Here is a 22909-nt window from a genome sequence, read left to right as displayed (position 1 = left end):
CATTCTTAATCCTCCTTTAATTCCCCATAACAACCCTGTGAAGTAGGAAGCTACTGTCCTGCCCAGCACCACGCTGCTTTCCCCTCTGGGTCGTAGCTTCGAGCTCCACGTCGGGAGAAAGATTCCCTTGCCCTGCATGGCCCTCGAGGTCCCTTGGGAAACCCAGCGAAGAAGCCAAGCCGCTCTCAGCCGCGGGAGGAGGGGCTGCAGCTCCGCCCTTCGGATGACCCGGCGCGCTCGGCGATGCCATTTCCGCTGCGAAGGGCGGGCCCACGGGGTGCCATGCGTGCGCTGCGGCGCTTGGGCCGGCTCGCCCGGCGGCTCCGTGGCTGGATAGACGTCTGTCGCCGGAAAGACACCCACTCTTCGGCCAAGGAGCAGGTGAGCGCCGAGCGGGCGTCGCCTCCTTCATCGGAAAAAGGCGCAGCCCGGGCTTCCGGGCCGCTGCGGGAACCAATCGCAAAGCAGAGCCTTCCCGGCCGCGCGCCGCTAGCTCCTCCCCTCTTCCCCCAAGGCTTTGAAAACGAAGCAGCTGTAGACGCATTAAAAATATAGATTGAAAGATGCAGCGCCAATTTCCGGACTCGATAGAACTTTTTCTTTCCCCCTTAAAGGGCTGCCCCTTGAAATCCATCCGTTATTTTAAAGCTGGCGTTCGTGCCTCCCCCCTCTTTCCCCACCCCGCGTCGTAGCAAAAAGGCGAGGCGGCGCTGCTGTTCTTGCACGCGGGTCTTTCATTAGAGTTTCGGAAGCTGCAGGCCTGCGCGCTTTCCTTCACTGGCTGCAGTTGGGGCTTACTCTGAAGGAGACTTGCAGAGGATTTCCTCGCGCGTAAAACGGAAAGCTCGGCCTTCCTGCGTGTGCGTTAAGGCGTCTCTGCGCGACCGAGCAAGGGGTTGAGACGCGTAGGGAACCTGCCGGGTTGCTTGGTAAGGGGAAAGGTTGGCCTGGAGACCCAGGATCGGCCCCGCCTCCAAGAGGCGACCTTAAGCACTTCGTTATATTTCTGGATTGCTGCATGCTGCTTGCTTATTTACTGAGCTTCAGTGTGCACCCCACCCCACCCTGCAATATTCATTCCACACCAAGTTGCACAGCCACTCTCGGGCAGCCTGAGCTAGAAAGAACTGAAGCCCCTTTCTCCCCCGCTGCTGTTTTTTGGTTGAGGAGCACACGCCTGCTCGATCAAAATGTTGATTCTTCTGCCCTAAGGGGGCATTTAAAATGGTTTCCACTTTCAGAACTGGGAGATCTTTACAGTAGAAGATGGGGAACAGAATTCTGATAAATTCACCACCACCTGTCTCCCAACTGGGTCCGAGTGGAGAGTAAATCTGCCTATGGTATTTTAAGTAGCCATCATCAGGCATGGCCAGTTCCAACTCCAGCCATGTTTATTTATTACATTTATATCCCGCCTTTAAAAAGCTGGAGGCAGCTTCCTTGGTTCTCCCCTTCCCCATTTTATCCTCCCCTTCAAGCCCGTTAGTTAATTTTGGGTAGAGAGACCAAGTCACCCAGGGAGCTTCATGGCTGAGTGGGGATTTAAAGCTTGATTTCCCCTGAGCCTTGTTTCTTGCAATCCTAGTAACCACAATGCTTCTGCCTCCAGCCCTTGAACTGCACCCACCAAGATAAAGAGAAACTGGAGAGAGGCATCTGATTATCTGTCTAGAATACCTTTCCCCAGTCGAGTGACCATCAGATGCTTTGCACTTCAACTTCCATCAGTCCCGGTTAGCACAGCTGGTATAGGAGATTATGAGCAGCTTGTTGGCAGCAGGTGTTTTAAGAGGTCCATTTGCTCTCACTCCCATTCAAGAGACAGGGTGGGGGTAAGCAAGTAGGTAGAAATGATGGATTCTGTGTGTATTTTCTTGGGGAACCAGGATTGGAAAGATTGGGCGTGATGCATCCTTGAGAGAGCAGTAGCATGTGTACAGCTTCCTCCTGCTGCTTGGGGTCCAGCAAGGAAGTTTGGGCAAGGGGAAGGTGCCTTGTCCTCTCACCGGCTGGCTCTTGTATGGATGATGCAGCACTGGGGACTTGGGCCCAGCGACCTCAGCCCTTCCTGACAAAGGCTGAGGTTGAGCAGGACCAACCCTGCTGTTAGGCAGAGTGAGGCAATCACCTCAGATGCAAGTACTTGGAGGAGGGAAGTGTCCTTAGCACTCCTGAGCCTCTGACATTTGATCTCCCTCTGCTGGAGATCAGAGCCACACACACACACGCCCTGGTGCAGTAAATGATGCCATTCTGTGGCCAGTGTTGTCAGCTTCCATACGTGGAATTCGGGGGAAATGGACCATCTTGTCCTTTGCCTCAGGCTGCAAAATATTTAGAACTGGTTCTGTGGACAGGCAGGAAGAAACAGTCTTTTGCTTGCTTATACTAGAGGTTTTTGCTGCCACATTTGCATTTTTCTAGAGGTTTTTTACTGTTGCTTCTGCATTTTTATATGTGTAAATGTATTGTAAAATGCTTGGGGGGAGGGGAGGGGAAACCTGGTAAGAAGCAACGAGCAAGCCAGTAATAAACAACTTACAGTGAAATCTTAACCATGTCTACTCAGAATTAAGCATTACTTAATTAATCAGGCCTCTCCTAGGTAAGTGGGGAATACAGAGTTATTTTCAAGTGAAGTGGAAGGGGAACTTATTCACAATTTTTTTGTATTAACCTTTTAAGAATCCATGCTGGCATAGAAACATCAGTTACTTGTTGAGAATACAGCTTCTTAAACTGTACCACGTAGAGTTAAAGTATAAGTACAGTACAGCCTTTGGGTAATTGGTATTCATATATGCTTTTTTTTCATATTCTCTCCAAGTTGGAAACAAAATCAGAAACAAAGCTTCAAAAGAAAATATGCCAAGTTGTTCTCAGTCATTTTGAGAAACAATACTCCAAAGAGCTGGGAGAAGTGTGGAACTCAATCAGGTCAATTTTCTGTTTCTTTTCTCTTCTCCCCCCCTCCCCCCCTTGTTCAGTGCACCATAAAATAATTACAGTAAGCATAGCTCCTCAGAATGCAAACTAATGCAAAGTTTTGAGTTTTCAAATGTGCTTTCTGTTTCCTCAGTCTTTTATACTGAGAAGGCGGGGGACAAATCTGATGACTACATAAAAAAGGGATGACAAAGTTCTGGGTTTTTAGGGGCCAACATCATGCCCTCCAAGTGTTGAACTTCAACTTCCATCAGCAACAGCCAGCATAGCCAGTGGTCAAGGATGCAATGCAGGGGATTGGACTAGAATGACCATCAGAGTCCCTTCCAACTCTGCAGATCTCTGATGGAAGTCAAACAGCATCTGGATGGCACCATGTTGTTCTATTTTTCATGAGTAGTCCGGGGCTGAAAGTACATTTTGCCATGTACCTTATTTATCTAATTATTTAGGAAGACATACCTTGTTTTTCAAAGCAAAAACAAAAACATTCACATGGCAGTTCATCGGTTTTCTGGTTTCATAATAAGATGTAGAGTATAACTGTTAACAACTTGAAAATATTGTTACTGTTGTTTTCCCTTGCAAATAAAAATATGGGCAAGCATTTGAATATACCTTGATTAAATTTGGATCACCAAGGACTGGAAGAATTATCCCAGGGATTTGATATGACCCTTTCACTGCTAGTTGGCCATCCCTAATGTAAAAGAAGAGTTCATAATTAGGCACAGGAAGCCTAGTATGCATGCAAATGACACAGGAACAGTTCTATTTAATACAGACAAATGGACTAAATTCTATGTTTGTCTGGGTTTGCTCAGCCAGGACTAAGCTGTGCACTTTTTAAAAAAATGACTCTTGCAATGTAAGATAGCCTTTGGGGATTTGCACAATGCCTTTTCTTTGTTTATAGATGATGCAAACCAACCTGTAGATCTGGAATAATGCTTCTGGGACAGAAGAACAAGGCTGATTTCGGCCTAGAACTTTTCATTTTAGAAATTTCCCTGAGCTTTACTTCAAACTCTCGGGTGCTCTTAAGAACATAATAAGAGCCTGCAGGATCAGGCCAATGGCTCACCCAGTCTAGCATCCTGTTCTCCCAGTGGTCAACTAGCGAGGCTGAGAAAGTGACTTGCCCACCCAAGCTGACCCAGAAAGCTTCATACCATTCAAACCTGTGTTTTCACCATCACGACTAAACGCTACACCACTCTGACTCTCCTGTAAGACCACAGAAAACAGAAAATAAATCATGTGATCAGGGAAAAATTCAAAGGCAGTTTCTGTAATCTAACTCACACTAAGAGTGACTCATTCAAGACTAAAAATTAGGTGCAATATGTTACCCTCCTGTAGCCTTTCGTTCAGTGTATTGATCCAAATGATCATGATGAAAATGCATTTGCATGTAATGCAGTCTGCAAATTAACTGTAGCCCATCATTTTAGCATAAATCTCTGCTTGGTGCTGAGCTGTTTCCTCTCCCCTTTTCCTGACACACTTTTGTCTTCTTATATCCCAGTGCATGCCTATGTGTAACATGTATTTTTCTTTTTTAATCTCCAGTCAAGTGCTTTCAACACCTCAGTGCTGGCAGTATGCTGTCCTCCTTAATAAATTCAGTTTTTCCTCTGAAGTGGAGAATGACTTGCACTTAAAGGGCTATCGCCTCATTTTCCTAGAAACTTCGTCCTGTTTTCGGCAGTCGCTCAAGTGTTACATCAGTAGCAGTCCTGGAAGATTCCCTGCTCAGAAACACAGAGCTGGCAAACTGAAAGAATATTACCTGCTGAATGCAGCGTCAGTTCTGGCTGTGCTGGCCCTGGAAGTTGAGAATGGAGAGAAGGTTTTAGATATGTGCGCTGCTCCAGGGGGTAAATCGATAGCAACGCTTCAGTATGCTTGGCCAGGTAAACCACTGCACTCCTAAACCAATTAGAACACACAAATTGGTTGCTAGATTGCTTAAATAACCTATTAAGCAGGTTATTCAGAGGCATTCATTAAGAAAGCTCTTGCGGCATTCTTTCCCCTCCCTATTGCAGTCAAAACCCAGCACATCAGGAACTGGAATCGGAGCTGTCTAATTTTTATTTCAAACGCAATCTGCATATTATGCCCTTGCTGCCTGACACCAATTTTTCTGTGCATTAGTCTGAAGGCACATGAAAAGAAGTGCTCTGCGGTCCTCTGATATTTTCACATCATCTTTGTGATACCCTGGTACTCTAATTTTGCAGGGTCAGCTAGAGAGGGAAACAACGCAACCTTGGCATGCTCACGAGGTGCTGATACATTAAAAGAACACTTTCCAGTTTGTTGAGTGCAGGAGGCAAAGGAAAAGAGAATGTAAGAGGATTAGCAGGGCCAGTGCTACTATTTGGCAGACTGGGGAGGCTGCCTCAAGCTGCAGATGTTTCAGGGGAAGCAGCAAGTTGATTGGAGGACAAGACTTTGTGGGCACATACCCCACCCTATGGGACGCGGGTGGCACTGTGGTCTAAACCACAGAGCCTAAGGCTCACTGATTAGAAGGTCGGCAGTTTGAATCCCTGTGACGGGGTGAGATCCTGTTGCTCGGTCCCAGCTCTTGCCCACCTAGCAGTTTGAAAGCACGTCAAAGTGCAATAGATAAATAGGTACCGCTCCGGTGGGAAGGTAAACGGCGTTTCCGTGCTTCTCTGGTTTGCCAGAAGAAGCTTAATCATTCTGGCCACATGACCCGGAAGCTGTACGCCGGCTCCCTCGGTCAATAAAGCGAGATGAGCGCCGCAGCCCCAGAGTCGGTCATGACTGGACCTAATGGTCAGGGATCCCTTCACCTTTACCTTTACCCCACCCTATACTCCCATAAGCTAGCCTGCTGCCCTCAGACCTGGTGAAGGATGCTGTCCTGTCATCACCCTCAGATCATCCCTTCCTATGGGTGCTTTGCAATAAAAAAGGGACAGTAGGTGCTTCATTGCACACACCTGGAGTATGATGTAGTTTGCCACCAAATGCAATTCTTACAATATTTTTATACTACTGTCAATATATGTGTTCCAAAAGAGACTGCTTGACCATTTGGCTGGATCAGTGCAGTGGTTCCCAAACCTCCATCTCCCACCCAACAACTTGAAAATGATTTTTCTCTGTGTTGTAGCAAATGTAATGCTGTGTGCTAGGGCTGTATGATTATTTTTAATTATGTTTTTATTGCTTCTTTTATTTCTTACATTGAAATCAAATGGTAATACAGTAAAATGCAATGTGACAAATAAAAGAAGCAAGTGAAATACAATTAAAATCAGTATTGATATTTAATGTGAAGGATTTCCTGTCTCCTGCCTTCAACCCCAGATCCACAGACACACTGTTGAGCACCTGAATGAAGCTCATGGATCAAGCAGTGGTCCAGGTTTTGGGTACCCCTGGGCTAGATCACTGTTCAGCAAATTGTTTCCATTCCTCGTATTGTGTACTGTCAAATCATCTGGCAATGGGAGAGACCAATCAATTGATTGCTTCACCACTACATGCTGATGTGTGTGTTTTTTTAAGTAGTACTAATTCTTGAGATAATGTTGCTACTTCTAGCTTCGGCTTCCGATTTCACAGGGATTGTTCTGATGGTCTGGTTTGCATGCCACCTTGCCAAGTTTGTTGGGACAAGTGGCAAATTGACTGCATGTATTAACTTATCTGAGATTCTATTTCTTTAGGGCTTCTGCACTGCAATGAGTATGACCATTTGAGATCACGCTGGCTGAAGCAGACACTAGAATCCTTCATCCCAGAATCTTTGATGAGTCTCATTACTGTTTCACAGTTGGATGGAAGGCAAATTGGAAATCTTCAGCCTGAAGGCTTCGATAAGGTATCTCTATCATGGCTGCTAGCTTCATGGGGCTCAGACTTTCTCATTCTCCCATCAACCCCTTTTCAGTTCAGGGATATCACAATTCTCAGTGATGGCTCTTGAATAAAATAGGAAGATAAAAACTGTAATTTATTAATTATGCATTTATCCTTTGGGTCGCAGAGGGTTCCATCAGATCTCTCATCAGGGCACTGATATTAACATCATTTTTTCAGTTTATATCCCACCCTTCCTCCAGAAGCAGCCCAGGGTGGCAGACACAGCAATATTAAAATATTTTAAAAACAAGTATGCCTTTTCAAACTATATGATTCTCTAAGATATTTAGAATAACCCCTCCTGGTGGTACCGTGGCCTGCCTTGATTCATCTGCCATCAACTAGGGAAAAGGCATTATTCGCAATGGCACCTACATTATGGAACAATCCCTCCCCACTCCCAAGATCCAGAACACCCCGCCAGTGCTGAGTTTTCAATAGCAGCTGAAGACGTTCTTGCTCACCCAAGCTTTCGGGGACCCCTGATAACCAGCATAAGGGCTCGCTATTTATTATTAGTGTAGTGGATAGCGTATATATTTCTTACATAGTTTTGTGAAGCTTTATTTTTTTAATGGTTGCACCTTTTGTGCAAACTGTTTTAGTAACTTTTTAATAAACATTTTTGTTTTGCATTTCCATAAATGTTTGCATTTGAATAAAATATATGTAGTGCTTGAAATGCAGTAAATATATATATATTTGATTTGTAGGGAGATGGCACTGTCATTGGGTGTATTCTCACAGTATGAGATTTTTCTGTCCAGAGTTTCCGTGTTCAGTTTATTTTTACTTTGCTATTGGTCACTCAGGTACTAGTGGATGCTCCATGCTCAAATGACAGAAGTTGGTTATTCTGTTCCGATACCCAGCAGGCTGCCCTCCGATTAGCACAAAGGAAGGCATTATCTGCTATACAGATACAGCTGCTAAGGTAAGAAACACAAAGGAAGACGACTGAAATTCAATAACGCTCAGCCCTGCACTGAAGGACGTGCTGAATTGTATTCTGAGGCTCGGTGTCTGTCTGACCCATATACTATCCTCTCCATATGCAGCCACACAGAGCCAGTCATCATTTAAGAAGGCATACAGCTACAGTGTCGTCTCCCAATAGCTGGCATGGTTGAGAGAGAGAGAGAGATTCTGCTCTTCATGCTGAGCAATAGGCCTTTAACTAGGACAGTCACAGGAGGCAGAGGAACAAGTTTGCGCTTACTTGCCTTTTAATGTACTTCAGTACAACACAGTCTCCTAAACCTTTTTTCAAAAAGCTTTTTCTTTATCCATAGAAAAAATAACACAATTTTTTATCACCTCAGTAGAGTTTGGGGGACAAATGTATCCTAAGAAAGCCATAAAAAATACATTACCTGAGTGAAGGTATGAAATGCAAGACAATTTGCACCTGTATTGAGAACTTCCCTTTTCCGGTATAACAATATTGTTGCCTGTAAGTCAGCGGGTCAACAGTACCCCACAATGTTAAGTATGTACACCTACAAGAATGGCATGTAGCGTCTAACTAACCCTGCAGTTTCTAAAATGTGAAATAGCACATTGCGTCATTAACATGCATAAAACATTGGCTGCTGCATTATTTTTTTTGCCATTGCCCTTCTCTTGGTGTCCGCAGTGGTAGGGCATTACTCTTGACATTTCAGGTAAGCTGGGTATGTTCCTAGACTCAGCCTAGGATTTGATCCCCTCCAGATCTGTTAGGAAGAGTTGGTTTTGGGTTGTTTTGTCCATTGTAGATTGTTCAGTTTCCAAATAATACCAGCATTTAAGCAGGAAATGTATACGTACTATGTTTGGGGAGGGGAGGAGAGGGGAACCACCATTGGTCACCATTTGATCATGCATTTGGAATTATCCACAACACTTTCTCTTTTATTATAATAAAGAACAATCTCATGCTTTCTATCTGATTTCTATCTGAAATTGCTGCATCATTATGCACTGAAGGGAAGAGAATCGCTGTTCTCTCTCTCTTTTTTGGCACATAACAAAAGTGTCAAGTCTTCTAAACCAAGAAAGCTGCTGTTGACACTTCTGGATTTGTAGACAAGGGTATGTGGCCACATTTCTGGTTTCATTGTTTTCCCGAGTCATGTTTTCCTTAGTCAACCTTCTGACTGGCGGCACACTGATCAGAAAGCTGTTAGTTGTTATATTCTGTGCAAAACCCTGTAAATGGGTTCTTAAGTTTCTTGTTCAACCAAGCTGGCCAAGATTATGAGCTGCTCAGGCTGACTGCTCACGAAGAGGCTTGAGGCAACTCTCAACACCACATTTCGGAAAGATCTTCCTGTAAACAGAAGAAGGGGGTCACCTAAAGGCCCTTGATGGGAAATTGCCATTAAGTCTGGCCACCTGTTGAGATGAGGGTCCATGTTGCTTGCAAACATTTACAGATGCAGTCGGCCTCAAAATGATCACAGAAGCAGAATCCGTATCACTCAACATAAATTCTACAACTGGCTATGATGGGAGAGGGGACAGGTTTGCTGGGGCACAAGGCAAGTTCTAACTGGGGAAAAAAGGTTTAAAAATTCGGATCAGATTTGCTTATTTGTATCTAATTAGGTTCATATGGGAAAGGGCTTACTTATCTTACTATTCCCAATTCTTACCAAATATGTTAATTTAACCAACTTTGTAATATGGGATATATTCTATAGTATTCCATGTGTCATACAGTCATAACTCATGTTATGTTTGCTTCAGGTTGAGCCTTTTCAGGTTGCGTCCCGCAGCAACCTGGAAGTACCGGAAAGGGATACTTCCAGGTTCTGCCACATGCGCAGATGCGCAAAATGACATCACGCACATGTGCAGAAGCAGGTTGTGTTCATCTCATGTTGCGAACGGGCCGCCGGAACGGATCCCATTCGCAAGGTACCACTGTATTTGACAATAGGGCATCCTAAATTTTTTTTTTTAAAAAAAACCTTGACTGCTCACTTACTTCTTCATAAAGAAAAATTATGTTCTATCCAGAGGAGGCATTTTCAGCTAGGATCTTGCCCTAAGAGCATACTCACAAATGCTCCCAGTGGGACCCTATACTATACCATGTATAGCCCTGGTGCTGTGTTTTATCAGTGTTCCTAGCCAGATCATGAGGCCAGCAGGAGAGTAGTGGTGTTTACATGGTCTCTTTCCAGCCAACATCGGGCTTGGATAGTGTTAACCTGCACTATAAACAGGAACCCATTTCAGGCCATTTTCATTGTTAAAACCTCCTGGAAATCGTAAGTTTGGACCCTACAGTGCTGTACAATGCTGCAAATCTTGAGGGTGGGGATCTAGGCTGTGTGTGGAGTACCTAGCCAGCTCTCAGAAGTAGAATTCCCAGAAATCCTCAAGAAAAAGAAGGGAGCTGTAATAGATAAACAATTAACAGGAAGGTTTTTTTCTCGCGTGCCTAATTAAAACAAGTGGGTCGGATCCAGAGGACATTATTCCTGCTTTGGTACCATCAAAATTAGTGGGACTAATATCCTGATTTACTTTATGTGGGATTGCAACTTTCAACAGTACTTGGTTATTGCTAGCCAAACCTATACAATTAGATTAATTTTCCAAATAATGTATTTGAGGTTTTTCATCTGTTTTCAAGAAAATTCATGGCTTGAATTAGGTGTATTTGGTTTACTGTTGCTAATACTGCTGCCCTTGCCTTATGTTTTACTGAGGCAAGTAGAAATGATTAGAAATGTAAAATGTAGAGCCATATAATATGATAAGGTTATATGAAAGAGGAGGCCAATGAGTTAAGCAAGGACCCCCCCCCCTCCTCCTCATTCGTTTTCTTCTGCTATATATTATTTTATGGCTATTGATCAAATACTAAAGCTTTTTAATGTAGTGCTATGTTTCACCTCAGAAGTATCCCAGCTGTCAGGATGAATTGAGAGAGAAATAAAATAGTTTGTTTTCCTAAAAGTAGTGTTCTTTATGGAACGCTCTCATAAATGGCAGCACAAGAGAAGGTTGGGGACTGTTTTCCCCCCTTCTCTTTGCATGACTTCCTCAAGAAAAGGTCTACAGGAAGCTTGTGATTTATAACCGAAATATGAGTGTCTTATTGCAGTAATGCATCATGTCACCCATTTCCTTTGGAGAAATCAATCACATTTAAAACACTGACCTCCTTCAGTTTTCTCTTTCCAATATTTGACATGTAAAATCCAATTTGTGAACTCCTGGCTCAAGGAAGCATACATCATTCAGTGAAATTTTTGCAAATTTGTATAAATCATTCTAGATTATAATGCTGAAGTGGAACATTCTTGACAGCAGGAACCTTGTTGGTAGAGAAAAATCCAAACAAACCAAAATTGCCCATCTCCCCAAAGCACATTTAATCCAATTGGGCCTGCTGTCTAGAAGAGAGAGAAATTGTGTGTTTGATGAAAGCATACCAGGCTACAGCAATAGCAGCTGCAAACCAATAACTTTTCTGCTATAGTTTTGAATATTAATTCAGCCATCCACCTCTCATTATTCATAAATAAATAAAACAATAAATGCATTGATTAATCCATTGTTATACATCCATTTTCTGTTATGCCTTCTGGCTAAAACAAATAAAAGTAAGTTATTAATACTATAACATTTCACTGTTTTGCCATGAATCAGCAAGACTCTGAAACAGTGGGATTTTACAGCTTATGTGTGTGCATGAGATCACTCCATGTGGTTTATTACCCATTAACATATTAACACGCTGGCTAAGGGCTAATGTCCTGAAGTGAAGTCTTGCTGCCGTGCTAACCAGGTCTAGGCTGTGGTCTGGCTTAGCGTTACAGTCAACCCTGAACTTGTGTTCATTTCCTCCAAACAAATTTTGGTTACAGCTCATGGTTTGGCTGGAGGGACTGTTGGAGGGCGAGTGTGATATTTGGCTTCCGACTTCACACAATTGCCCTCACACTTGTTGAGGTTAGCAACAGTGAAGAAGGGGGTAGGCTGGCATGCTCACAGCCCTTGGTGTTTAGTTGGCCGTGAAGAGGGCTAGCTTCAACTGTGCTTCCAGGTCTGGATTGCAGGTAACCGTAGCTTGCTAAATTTGGACGTTATGGTAACCTCAAAGTTATTGGAGGCCAGAAAGTGAAGGAGTGAATTGGAACTAATCGGGGAAAGAAGGAGGGTGAGACTGCACAGATTTGAGGCATAGCACTGGTAGCCAGACCGTGGTTTTCCTATGCCATGCAAACGGACCTAACAGCTCACTTCATTTTGATCAAAGAATCACAGTAATTTAGAGCTTTACTTTTTTCCACATGTTATAAATGGCTGCAATGCTGGAACACACAGTGGGAGAAGTGAGTGATGTACAGTGAGGCACAAAGTACTGCTGTGATCGTTCAAACATTTCTCTAGGTATAGTTCTATCTATAGTTTGGACAAAGTATGGCACCAGTTTCTGTCTGGTTTGGAGTTACGAATATTAATCTAGCCGTCTATATCAGATGTTCCTTTGAATCTTTCATTTCTTTAAAGGCAGGCATGGCCAAGTGTTAATTGGGCATGTTCTTAGGAGAAGGGGTGGAGCTACATTTATTAATTCATTGCATTAATCACCTTCCTAAGATCCTAGGGTAATGTACAATAAAACAAAAATAGCTACAAGATACATCAACCATGTTTTCAAAATACATATTTTTTTTTCCTTTCACCTTGCACTACTTATGAGAGAGTGCTGAGTTTTAGTGCCCATTCAAACTAAATCTTGGACCATGTAGAGAAATTTAGTGTGAAGCCCCATCACCCTAGGAGAAGGACTTATATGGGTTTCCGCTTGCGGGACCAGGTAGTTGACTCTAACTCATAGTGTGTTACGAGAATAGCCAATTTGATGCCCTCAAGATGTTACTGGTCTACAACTCCCATGAGCTTCAGCATGACCAGCAGTCAGAAATGATGGGAATTTCTTCAGTATTTGTTTTCTGTCCCTTGGGTCCATTAATACCTCTCTTGGTTTGCCTCCATCCAGATTTCCAAGAATGCTGTCAGTGCTCTAGATAAAAGATATATAGACTGGACTTAGGTTTGGAATTTAATGTACGTTTGGATATAAGCATCATCTTAGAAGAAGTGCTCCCCCTCTCTCATGCACAGGATGAATGCCTCTTCTGATGCCGTTATGACAAAGAAACAACACTTCAGAAAAAATGCTTTGCAGCCTCTATGCAAATTTAATGATGCAGCTAAAACTCATATGATCAGTTCAGTCAGGTTTCAGCCCTAGCCACAGTGCCCTGCAGCATCCCTGAAAGCCTTGTTCTTTTTTTACACACATACACAAATCCTTTTCGCAACATGCACACTCACATCTCTGTAGAACCTGAGAAACTGAGAGGGGTGACAGACCCCTCACAGAAGCCCCCCTTTTTGCCAATGCTTCCCTCCTCCCCCAGGAAACAGAAGAATCTTTCTTTTTCATTTCATAGGTTGAAAAGCTACACTAAGTTAGAGAGCTTCTTATACACGGCTTTAAGGGCAGCAGTATTGTAGCTATACCAGCTGGATAAACTAAAATGTAGAGATTAATCAAGATTGCAGCCTCTCTGTCTCTCCCCCTCCCTCCCCAGGCATGGTCTGTTTTGGATAACAAAAATTAGATGAAAACAGTGGATGACTCTGTGAATGATAACAGTTCAACTAATATTTCAACTTCATACATATCCCTTTCAACCTAAAATGCTGTTTTCTCTTGGCTGAGTTTTATACAAAAGGAGCTATCATCACCTCCATAACGAGAGGTGAGACATGTATGAAGCTTTCTGGCACTGTTTTTGGCACATCACCAATGCCAGCATGTCGCCACGCTTCAGAGGCATATGATAAATTGCATATTGTGGATACAGAAGGGATTTTCTGGCCTTTTCGGATTGATTTTGTATGGGAGGGGAAAGCCTACAATAACTGGGGAATGTAAGTGGAGTGACTGTGATGTGGCTAGGACAGGTTGATCTTTAAAAGGAAAACAAAATCTATGATCACTTTCATAAGAAGGAATGTGGGGATGAAAGTAAATGTGATTTCAGCTGCTGGAGTGGCTTAGAGGGGATTGCTTTTCTGCTGATCAGAAGCAGCCCGGCGTTCTCAGAAAATGACTTCTAATAGCAAACACAAGATGGCAGCGTTGAAGTACAGCATAATCTCCCATAACTCAGCCTGGAATTTTTGCTTTCTCTTCTTGCTGCTGTTTTAATACAAACAATGGATAAATTAGGGACATAATTAATGCTGGTCCTTCTAACAGGATAAAGAACATGCAATTAGTCTCTCAAGGAGTGGGCTGAGGAAGTGGAGTTTGTAATGTGAATGACTGTGCCAACTCTATTGCCCTATCTGTATGTATGTATGCCTATCTCTCTATACAGTGTGTGTGTGTGTGTGTGTGTGTGTGAGAGAGAGAGAGAGAGAGAGAGAGAGAGAGAGAGAGACCAAGAGCAAATAAATAGCAATTTATCACGAAGTTTAATGTGCCTTTATGTGAAGGAGTTGCTTTTTGGCAACTCCTAGCGACAAAAGATTTTTTTTGGGGGGGGGGGTGAGCTGACATTTAAAATGTCAAGTTTTTCAAAGTTGGTGAGAATTTGAAGTGATACTTATTGCTCCTATATTCTCTTGCTTTTTTTTTTGCTTTTCTTGCCTTTCTTTTTTTCTTTTCGTGTTTGTTTTCTCTCCAGCTACTGCTAATGGAAGCCTTTAAAGGATATTCAGAATGCGTTAACAGCTTTTAAGTCTTCAGAGCGCTTGGGATAAAAAAATGTTTATTGTCCCATTTATATCCATGGCTTAAATCCACATTCCTCAACTTCCCTGCTTTGTGATCGATCCATTTATCGTGTTCAATGGTCATTCTTTGAGCTGGCGCTAAATTTGCGATTAATTGAGCCTTGCTTAAACTCATAATAATGCTGCATATAATTTACATAGCCCTTTCCTAGAATGCTTAAAACACTTCACATTTTATATCAGTAATCCTTAAAGAAGCCCTGTAGGATTGACCAGTATTATTACCATATTACAGTCTGTGGGGGAAGTAAAGGGGTGATTCAAGAAAGTTGGTTGTGCTTAAGTTTAATTAAGAACAGTGGGCCAAGGTAGTTGCAACTTGTTTCTCAGTGATTTCAACGGAATACAAGTGCAACTAAATTACTTTGTATTAGGGTCACATCTACACCATACATTTAAAGCACATGGCCCTCCCAAAGAATCCTGGGAACTGTAGTTCACAGACCTACAGTTTCCAGTACCCTTCAACTACAGTTCCCATGATTCTTCAGGAGGAAGCCGTGGGCTTTAAATATATGGTGTGGATTTGACCCAGGATACAGATATGTTTTCTTCCACCTCCTTCTATCTCCCTGTCCTTTCTATCACTTCTCCCTAAAAGTAGTCTTAGTGCCATTGGCACAAATCAACCAAATGTAAGAGTATGGCCTATATTACGTGATGTCTTTTCCCAGTTTGTTGGCAGGTTACTGCTACAGAATTTTGGTTCACTACAACTCTTCAACAAATTGAAACTTTCACATACACTGTATAACTGTTTGTTGATGGTTTATCATTTGGCGAAGTTCTGATACAACAGAAGCCAGTTTGACCTTGTCCCTCGTATTCTACAGCACAATTTAAATAGTAGCATGTAATATCATTTCCAATAACAGCAGTGTATGAGGATATGTAATATTCCTGCACCAGGAGTGTATGTGGATAGTCTGCCCATTGCGCCCTAGAATGCTGTACTGCTAAGCAAGCTGGTGCCCTCAAAATAGGTACATTGTAAGATGGCGAAATGAAAAGGCGAGTTTCTAGTGAAAAGCAATTTTGGGTGTGAGTTTTGGAAAGAGATGCACCATAATCGATGTTTAACAACTGTAAATGCAAACACAAATGAGGACTTTATGAGCATGTGACTTACTTCATTTTTCAGTATGCATATCTGGTTTTAGCAGTTCTCTGTGCACAGTCAGCATCGCAGGTATAACACGATGCTGTTAATAATAAGAACCCCAAAATGCTATTCTAATAGAAAATTTAATGATACAAAATTAAGACTTTAAAAGTATTTTCTGAAATAACACACTAATGGTTTCTGTAATATAATTAAATTGGATTTTATATTCCTTAGTTGCTTGTTAAGAAGTGTATGACTTGCTGCTGATAAGCTAGGCAATGCCCAGTCCACAGAAAGTGTGGATCTTATTACAAGGCTTCCTCATTTGAAGTGCATACGTTGAATCAATCCAACTCAACATCTCCTGTTCCTTGCACACAGGTCTGCAATTAAAGCCTTGCGTCCTGGAGGATCTCTGGTTTATTCCACATGCACTCTTTCTAAGGCGGAGAATAGTGATGTCATAACACACATCCTCGACTCCTGCAGCAATGTTTGTCCAGTGGATATGAGCGCCCTGGCCAGTTCTGCATCCCAGGAATTCACTCTTGCTTCTGGTGTCCAGCAGCATGAACTTCTAGTACTTCCAGAAAGGGGGAAAGCATGGGGACCAATGTATGTATCTAAATTAAAGAAAATATGATTGATATTCTTCTTGTGGTTGCAGTTCTTTCAGGTCATAATGACCAATCCTTTTTTTCGGGGTTACAACTTTTTGAAGTGAAAACTTGAACAGGAGATTGAAATTAGTTTTATTATGAGTTTTATTATGAAGTAACTTGTTCCCGTAGAGGATTGTTTTCTGCCTCCCTTGGAGGTTGTAGATGACACATGGAGACCAGCTTATTGTTACTGCTTTTACCTCTGTCAGAATATGCAATGAAAGAGTTGATTGTGTTGAAAGGCCTCTAAAACAGCAGATTGTCAAGCAAATGTGGTGCTTTGGCATGGAGTTTGGAGACATAAATGCATCTTATCTGGCAGTTACAAAACAAAATACTTGAAATGAAACTAGGATGACAAATGGCAGTAGCCACCACACAGTGTTACAAGAGCATTTCTATGCAAATTCAGCCATAATTACTGGTATAAACAATCCTGAACAAATGGCTTGTCTAAAGCAATGTCAGTTCTATTCTGAATGCAAGAGAGAATGAAGAAATGGCACTCTCAAGCAAATGTCCACTCATAATTTATGAATTATTGCAAAACAATACTAATATTTATTTCTTCAGTATTGATCACCCGCTTATCACTGAATATTTCAATTTTAAAGCAGGGAATGATGAAATAAAATAATAGCAGCATGCCAAAAATAATATACAAATATTACAGAATCCATAGAAACAATCGATAAATAAATTAACAGCTCCATCATAAAACAAAACTAAACTGATGTTAAGGCAACAATTAGCATTTCCAATTTAACCAAGTATCTGGATATAGAAAATAGGATATTCAAAGTGAAGTAACCAAACGGCCTTAGCAGTTGTTCCCATCCCATCTCAACTGGAGCAACCCACTCCCCTTATTTTTCACAAAAAGAAGGCTGCACTACTCTGTGCCAACAGATTTTCACTCTAGAGCTTATGAGCAGCTTCCCACCCATCACTCTCAGTATCCGATCCAGCCAGGTTTTCACTCCGAGTGACATCAACCCTTGCCTCAATTCTCCCCAGCAAAAACCTCCCACCTTTTTCCACAATAGCAATAGAGCAAAATACACAAGAGAAATAGAGTTGAGATACCCAAGTAATGACAACAAAGGGGCACAACCCCTGGACTGTAACTTGCATTATTGGCCATGGTGACAGGGGCTGAGGAGTTGGGAGTCCAACCACATCTGGAGGGTCACAGTTTTCCTGTCCCTGATACACGATGCTGTGATAGATGGACCAATACTTCAATAGACCAAGGCCACTTCGAATGGACCTATGCTCCCAGGCCATTAGGATTTCCCACAAGGACAGCCTAAGACTGACTCATATGCAGAATAGCTCTCCTAAAACCTAAGAAGAGTCTGATGGATTAGGTGAGTGGTGTTAGAATTCCTCCTCCATGATTGCAGTCATGGGATTTTTGTCTATCACATGACGGTGCATGTTTTGACTCCACAGAGTGGGAAGTGATGGAGACAGGATGTTTGTGTTACTGTGTTCCATAAAGTGGGACTATTGTCCTTTGTTCTTTTTCTCTTTGCTGTCTGATGCTAGAGAGAGAGGGAGCCATGTTGCAGTGCTCCTTGAGTGTTTATATCTAAATAAAGTAGATTAGCCAAAATGCTGAGGTCTGTTATGCAAGCTGCGAAGACTCTGCGGATCCCTAAGTGTGTCGATGTCTGTTGGCATTGGTCGCTGTGATGTTTGGGCAGAAGAAAGATTTTGAAGCTCCTGAACAAAATACCAGGAGCTAGAGAAGAAGAAGAGTTTGGATTTGATATCCCGCTTTATGACTACCCAAAGGAGTCTCAAAGCGGCTAACATTCTCCTTTCCCTTCCTCCCCCACAACAAACACTCTGTGAGGTGAGTGGGGCTGAGACACTTCAAAGAAGTGTGACTAGCCCAAGGTCACCCAGCAGCTGCATGTGGAGGAGTGGAGACGCGAACCCGGTTCACCAGATTATGAGTCTACCGCTCTTAACCACTACACCACACTGACCCCATTCTGGCATGTGTTTCTGCAAGGGTCCTACTTGAGAGTAGGACGAGCTCCTGACAAGTGGCTCATCTAGTCAAGCATCGTGTTCTCACAGTAGTCAACTAGAGGCCCAATGAGAGACCCGCAAACTGGATCTGAGCAAAACATCACTTTCCTCCTGTGCTTTCCCTTCTGGAGTATGGAAAGCATACTCCAACTATGGAGAAAGAACACATCCATGAAGGTTAGTAGTCACTGATGGATATGTTCTACCTCCACAGTTTACTAAAACTGTTTACAGGAATTCACGCCACCATAAATGGTTATGTGTCTCCTTTAGCATCATACTGGTATTTACTTAGTAAGGTCAGTGAGACCTGCTCTTAAGTAACTGCACAGCCTCGCAGCCTTTGTTGTTTAAGACTGAGAAGTCCTCCATGCAGGGTGCCAATAGATTGGGCTAGCCTCCAAGGCTACAGCATTTAGTAACAGCATGTTTAAAAGCTCCCTCAGCCCACATAACAGCGAAGCAATTAAAAGGCACCACCAAGCTATAACATAATTTTTTAAAACCCAGCAATTCATGAAGCCAGCATGTTCATATAAAACTGCCAAAAATAATAATAAAAATGTGCAGATCAAAGTTTGTACGGACCACAGAGGCCCTTTAAACACACAATCCGCCTCAACCTAACCCTTAAAAGCTCTCAGAATGGATTTTACCGCATCTAGGTGTCAACATGCATTTATCAGCCTAATGATGAACTACACATGGCTTCCCCCACAAGAATCCTGTGACCTGTACTTACTGGTGATGGGAATTGTTGCTCTGTGAGGTGGAAACTAGAGTTCCCAGGATTCTTTGAGAGATTGACCTATGAATGTGCTTTCAATGAACAGTATGGTTGTGACCATAGGCCATATTAAAATCAGTTCTCCACCACAGTTCTACCCATGCTTATTTGAAAAACAATTAACATTGATTTCAGTGGGCCTGAGATTGCAGATCTGTAATGAAGCCCAGCTTTTCAAACATTCTTCCACTGTATTTTGGATTATGCTGCTTCAAGTTATTTTCAGCTGTGTGTTTGATTTGTGTGCTGAATAAAATATATTCTTGCTTTTCTGCTACACTTTCTACATGGTAAATGAAACTGATGGAAAGTGTTGCAACGGGGATATTGTGATTCACCCAGCTGAATTTGTATCTTGAAATGATTCCAAATTCTGGCATTACATGTAATATTCTAGGGATTACTGCTGTTAGGTGTTTTCAGATTGTCATCTGAATGTATTAGGAACTGTGTTTCTTCGTGTGATTATTCTTCAGGTTTCAAGGGCAATTTTATAACCTTTATGACTCTGATGATGAGCTTGTACACAGGGCACTGCCTTGAACGAAGTCAAACCACTGGTCCATCTAGCTCACAGCAAGTTCCAGTGTTTGTTTTCCAGTCGTACCTGGACATACAAGGAATTGTTCTTAAAAACTAGGGAACAAACAAAACTTCCAGCAACTGGCAAACCCGTCACACAACCCCCCCCCCCCACAAAAAACCAGCCATGATTGGGTCAGGCAAAGATCTAGTGAGTTGGCATCCTATTCAGATCTGGGAACAGCTTCCAGTTCCCAGTCTAAAGGGATCCTGTCAGGGTGCCTGCAAAGTGATTGATATGGTTAATACAAACTAGAGATTTCTGCTGAGCTGCCAGGCTGCACTCTTAGCCTTGCCTTTGAGGACGAGAAGCCTGAGACAGCAACAACAAAAGCATCACAGGGAATGCCAGGCAGCTATTTTTGCCAGGGTAACTGGAAGGACTCAAATGGAAGAAAGACAAGACATGCATTTGCTATACCTTTTGTGTGTTATCACCAGAGCAGTTTTATTTTAATTTTAAAAAGGCCTCTTTCTCTCAAATTTAATAAGCACATTTCTGGGATTATAGAATTAGAATTGGCTTTTTCTGTGTCAAACACTGCATTAACCAATCACAAGAAAGAGAGCGCACACTGGAGTCCAGCAATGCAATGTCTGGAAATGTCCTAGGAGATGCGGAAATGTATGGTAACAAATCATTGAGATGTGTTGCTTAGAACATCAGTACCCAGATAAGGCCGAGAAAAACTCCCATCTGAAAGCCTAGCAAGTCAGTCTTCCTATGTTCCTATGAAGTGTATTAAGGAAAAAATACAGCTGGTGCTCTCCTAAATGATTTGCAGCCTGTTCCTCTCTCCCATTTTCCCCACTGTTTCTTTAGACAGATTTTTTTTTTTTTTTTGCGTGTAATAAAAGTAGAAGAAGAGAAGATGGGCAATGACAATTAATATACAGTTAATTCATTGTTTCAGCTGCCTTGCCTAGCTTTGCCCAGACCAGAAATAAAGAATGTGGATATTGTACAATTGGGTGCAATCTGGACACTGGAATTTTAGTATGGAAGGAGAGAAAGCAAAAAATGACAACTGTAGCAGGAGCAACAACCACCAGGCAGCAAAAGAACCAGGATTTAAGCAAGGAGGTTGTATTTAAATGGGGAGTTAGGGCTAGATTGATAGCATTATGTCAGTAGCAAAAAGAGAAAGCCTGGAACAGTAGTAAATGGTTGTTTGGGTCTATGTTTAGCCACGTTATCTGTAAGTGTGCACAATGTTGGGATGCAAATGGTGTTTCCATATGCCATCTCTATATTTCCTTCAGACTTGCTTACATCTTTTAATTGCATACATAAATGAGCAATTTATTCTCTATCACTCTCAATTCCTATTTCCAGACAATGTGATCTCAAAGAATGGGTGTATTTGACTAAAGGTGTATTGAGACACTTGTGTCCTCCACAGTCCTAGAATAATACAAAATGTGTTCTAGGAAAATCATGTCCTTGGTGCCAACTCATCACTCCATTTCATTTTTCTTTACCCTGAAGCGGTTAACAATTTAAAACACCATAAAAATACGATAAGCAATAAAATAACTATAGAATACAACAAGCACTACAACATATAAATAAAGCAAGGCAAGAACCGTCTCAGCTGCATGGAAACCAATACAAAAGTAGCTATACAGCAACCAGTTAAATCTATTTCCCCAAAGCCCTTTCCCCTGTGTAATTGTCTCTGAGTTACTATGATGTTATTGAATTTGTATTAGTTGTTTTGATGAATTTGTTGCTGTTGTTTGCTTTATTTACATAATATTGTGTTTGATATTACAATAATCGTGCTGTTTGGTGTGTGTGTTTTTTATAATGTTGTTGTGATGGTTGTGAACTGCATTGAGCTTAATGTTTGTTGTTGGAAAAGCAGAGTACAAATATCAAATCAAATTTGTCTAATTGTCTTTTAAAGCCACTCAAGTTGGCATCGTGTAGGAAACTTGACAAAGTATTATTGACCATGAATCCAGCCTTGCTGCCTAGCCTCCCACAATTGTGTGTGCTGCGGGGATTCGTGCGGTTCTGACAGCGTCCCACTGTTAAATACAAATGAAGGTAAATGTGGAAGTTATTTACCTATTCAGTAATCAGGTTGTCAAACTGAAAAGGCAAGCATGGGGACTACACGTGAGCTCCTCTCATCTTTGAAGCTGTGTCGTGTCTCCCATACACAATTTTGACTGAGGAAAATTTTGCATAAACTGTTTCTTAACAGCAAAGAGACATCTGTCAAAAAGGACTTTCATCGGCTAGTCTTTCAGCCTTCCCAGAATGCCTGTTGAGCCCTTGAGGGGGTGTAGTGGGCTTGGCTATATATATATATATATATATATATATATATATATATATATATATAATATTCCTGATTCCCCCACCCCTTACAGTTTACAGAACCACATGCAGTGTGTGGCAGACATCCCACAGCTCAGAGGGCCCTATTTAAAATGCATTGTAGGTAGTAACTAAAATAAAATGACTTCCTTCTTCAGCAAAAATGTCATAACTCTCTTTCATGGCTGAGTGGCTGTGAAACCATTCTCAAGGGGAGGGGCTGGTGTCAAATTATAAAACCGAGCTTGGTATAGCTTTCATTATTTATGTGCATGTGCACTGAATTTTTCTAGTTTTTGCTCAGAGTTACAGCCTTCCCCTTAACATGCAACAAAGAGATACCTCCCACTCCCCCACAATTATACACTTATTTTATCCAAAAAATATTCAATTTGGATTATGTATTATTAATATTTAATAGTCCTTAAATATTTCATATTACAGTCTGAACACCTGTGTGATTCACGGCCAGTGGTTCAGCATTCATTTAATAACTCTGGGATGGAACTCAAGACCACAAGTGTTTAAAAACTGTCCATTATAGCTGTTTCATCCACAATTTCTTAGCCTCTGACTCCAGTAGGAGGTCCTTGTGTGTGTGTGTGTTTGTGTATGAATTGCGTTTTGTGAATTGTTATTGTTTTATGTAAATTTTTAACAGTATTCGTGTTTTTAAACGTAAGTCACTTGGAGACCTTGAGAAAATCCAACTCATAAATCTAAATCTTAAC

General features: G+C 42.0%; 1 protein-coding gene across 1 annotated transcript; it reads left to right on the top strand.

Moving 5' to 3' along the window:
* Positions 1–243: 243 nt before the first annotated feature.
* NSUN3 (NOP2/Sun RNA methyltransferase 3) lies at positions 244–16424 on the top strand (the record flags this gene model as incomplete). Its single annotated transcript, XM_083735023.1, has 6 exons — positions 244–381; positions 2831–2940; positions 4522–4865; positions 6660–6814; positions 7668–7789; positions 16157–16424. 6 exons carry the CDS (start codon positions 244–246, stop codon positions 16416–16418), a joined length of 1131 nt encoding a protein of 376 aa, XP_083591149.1. The 3' UTR covers positions 16419–16424.
* Between the last annotated feature and the right edge of the window lie 6485 nt (positions 16425–22909).

The sequence above is a fragment of the Podarcis gaigeae genome, assembly GCF_964106915.1.
Source record: "Podarcis gaigeae genome assembly, chromosome: 4".
Lineage (NCBI taxonomy): Eukaryota > Metazoa > Chordata > Lepidosauria > Squamata > Lacertidae > Podarcis > Podarcis gaigeae.
Note: the sequence above shows the minus strand (reverse complement) of the source record. Positions and strands in the feature narration are given on the sequence as shown.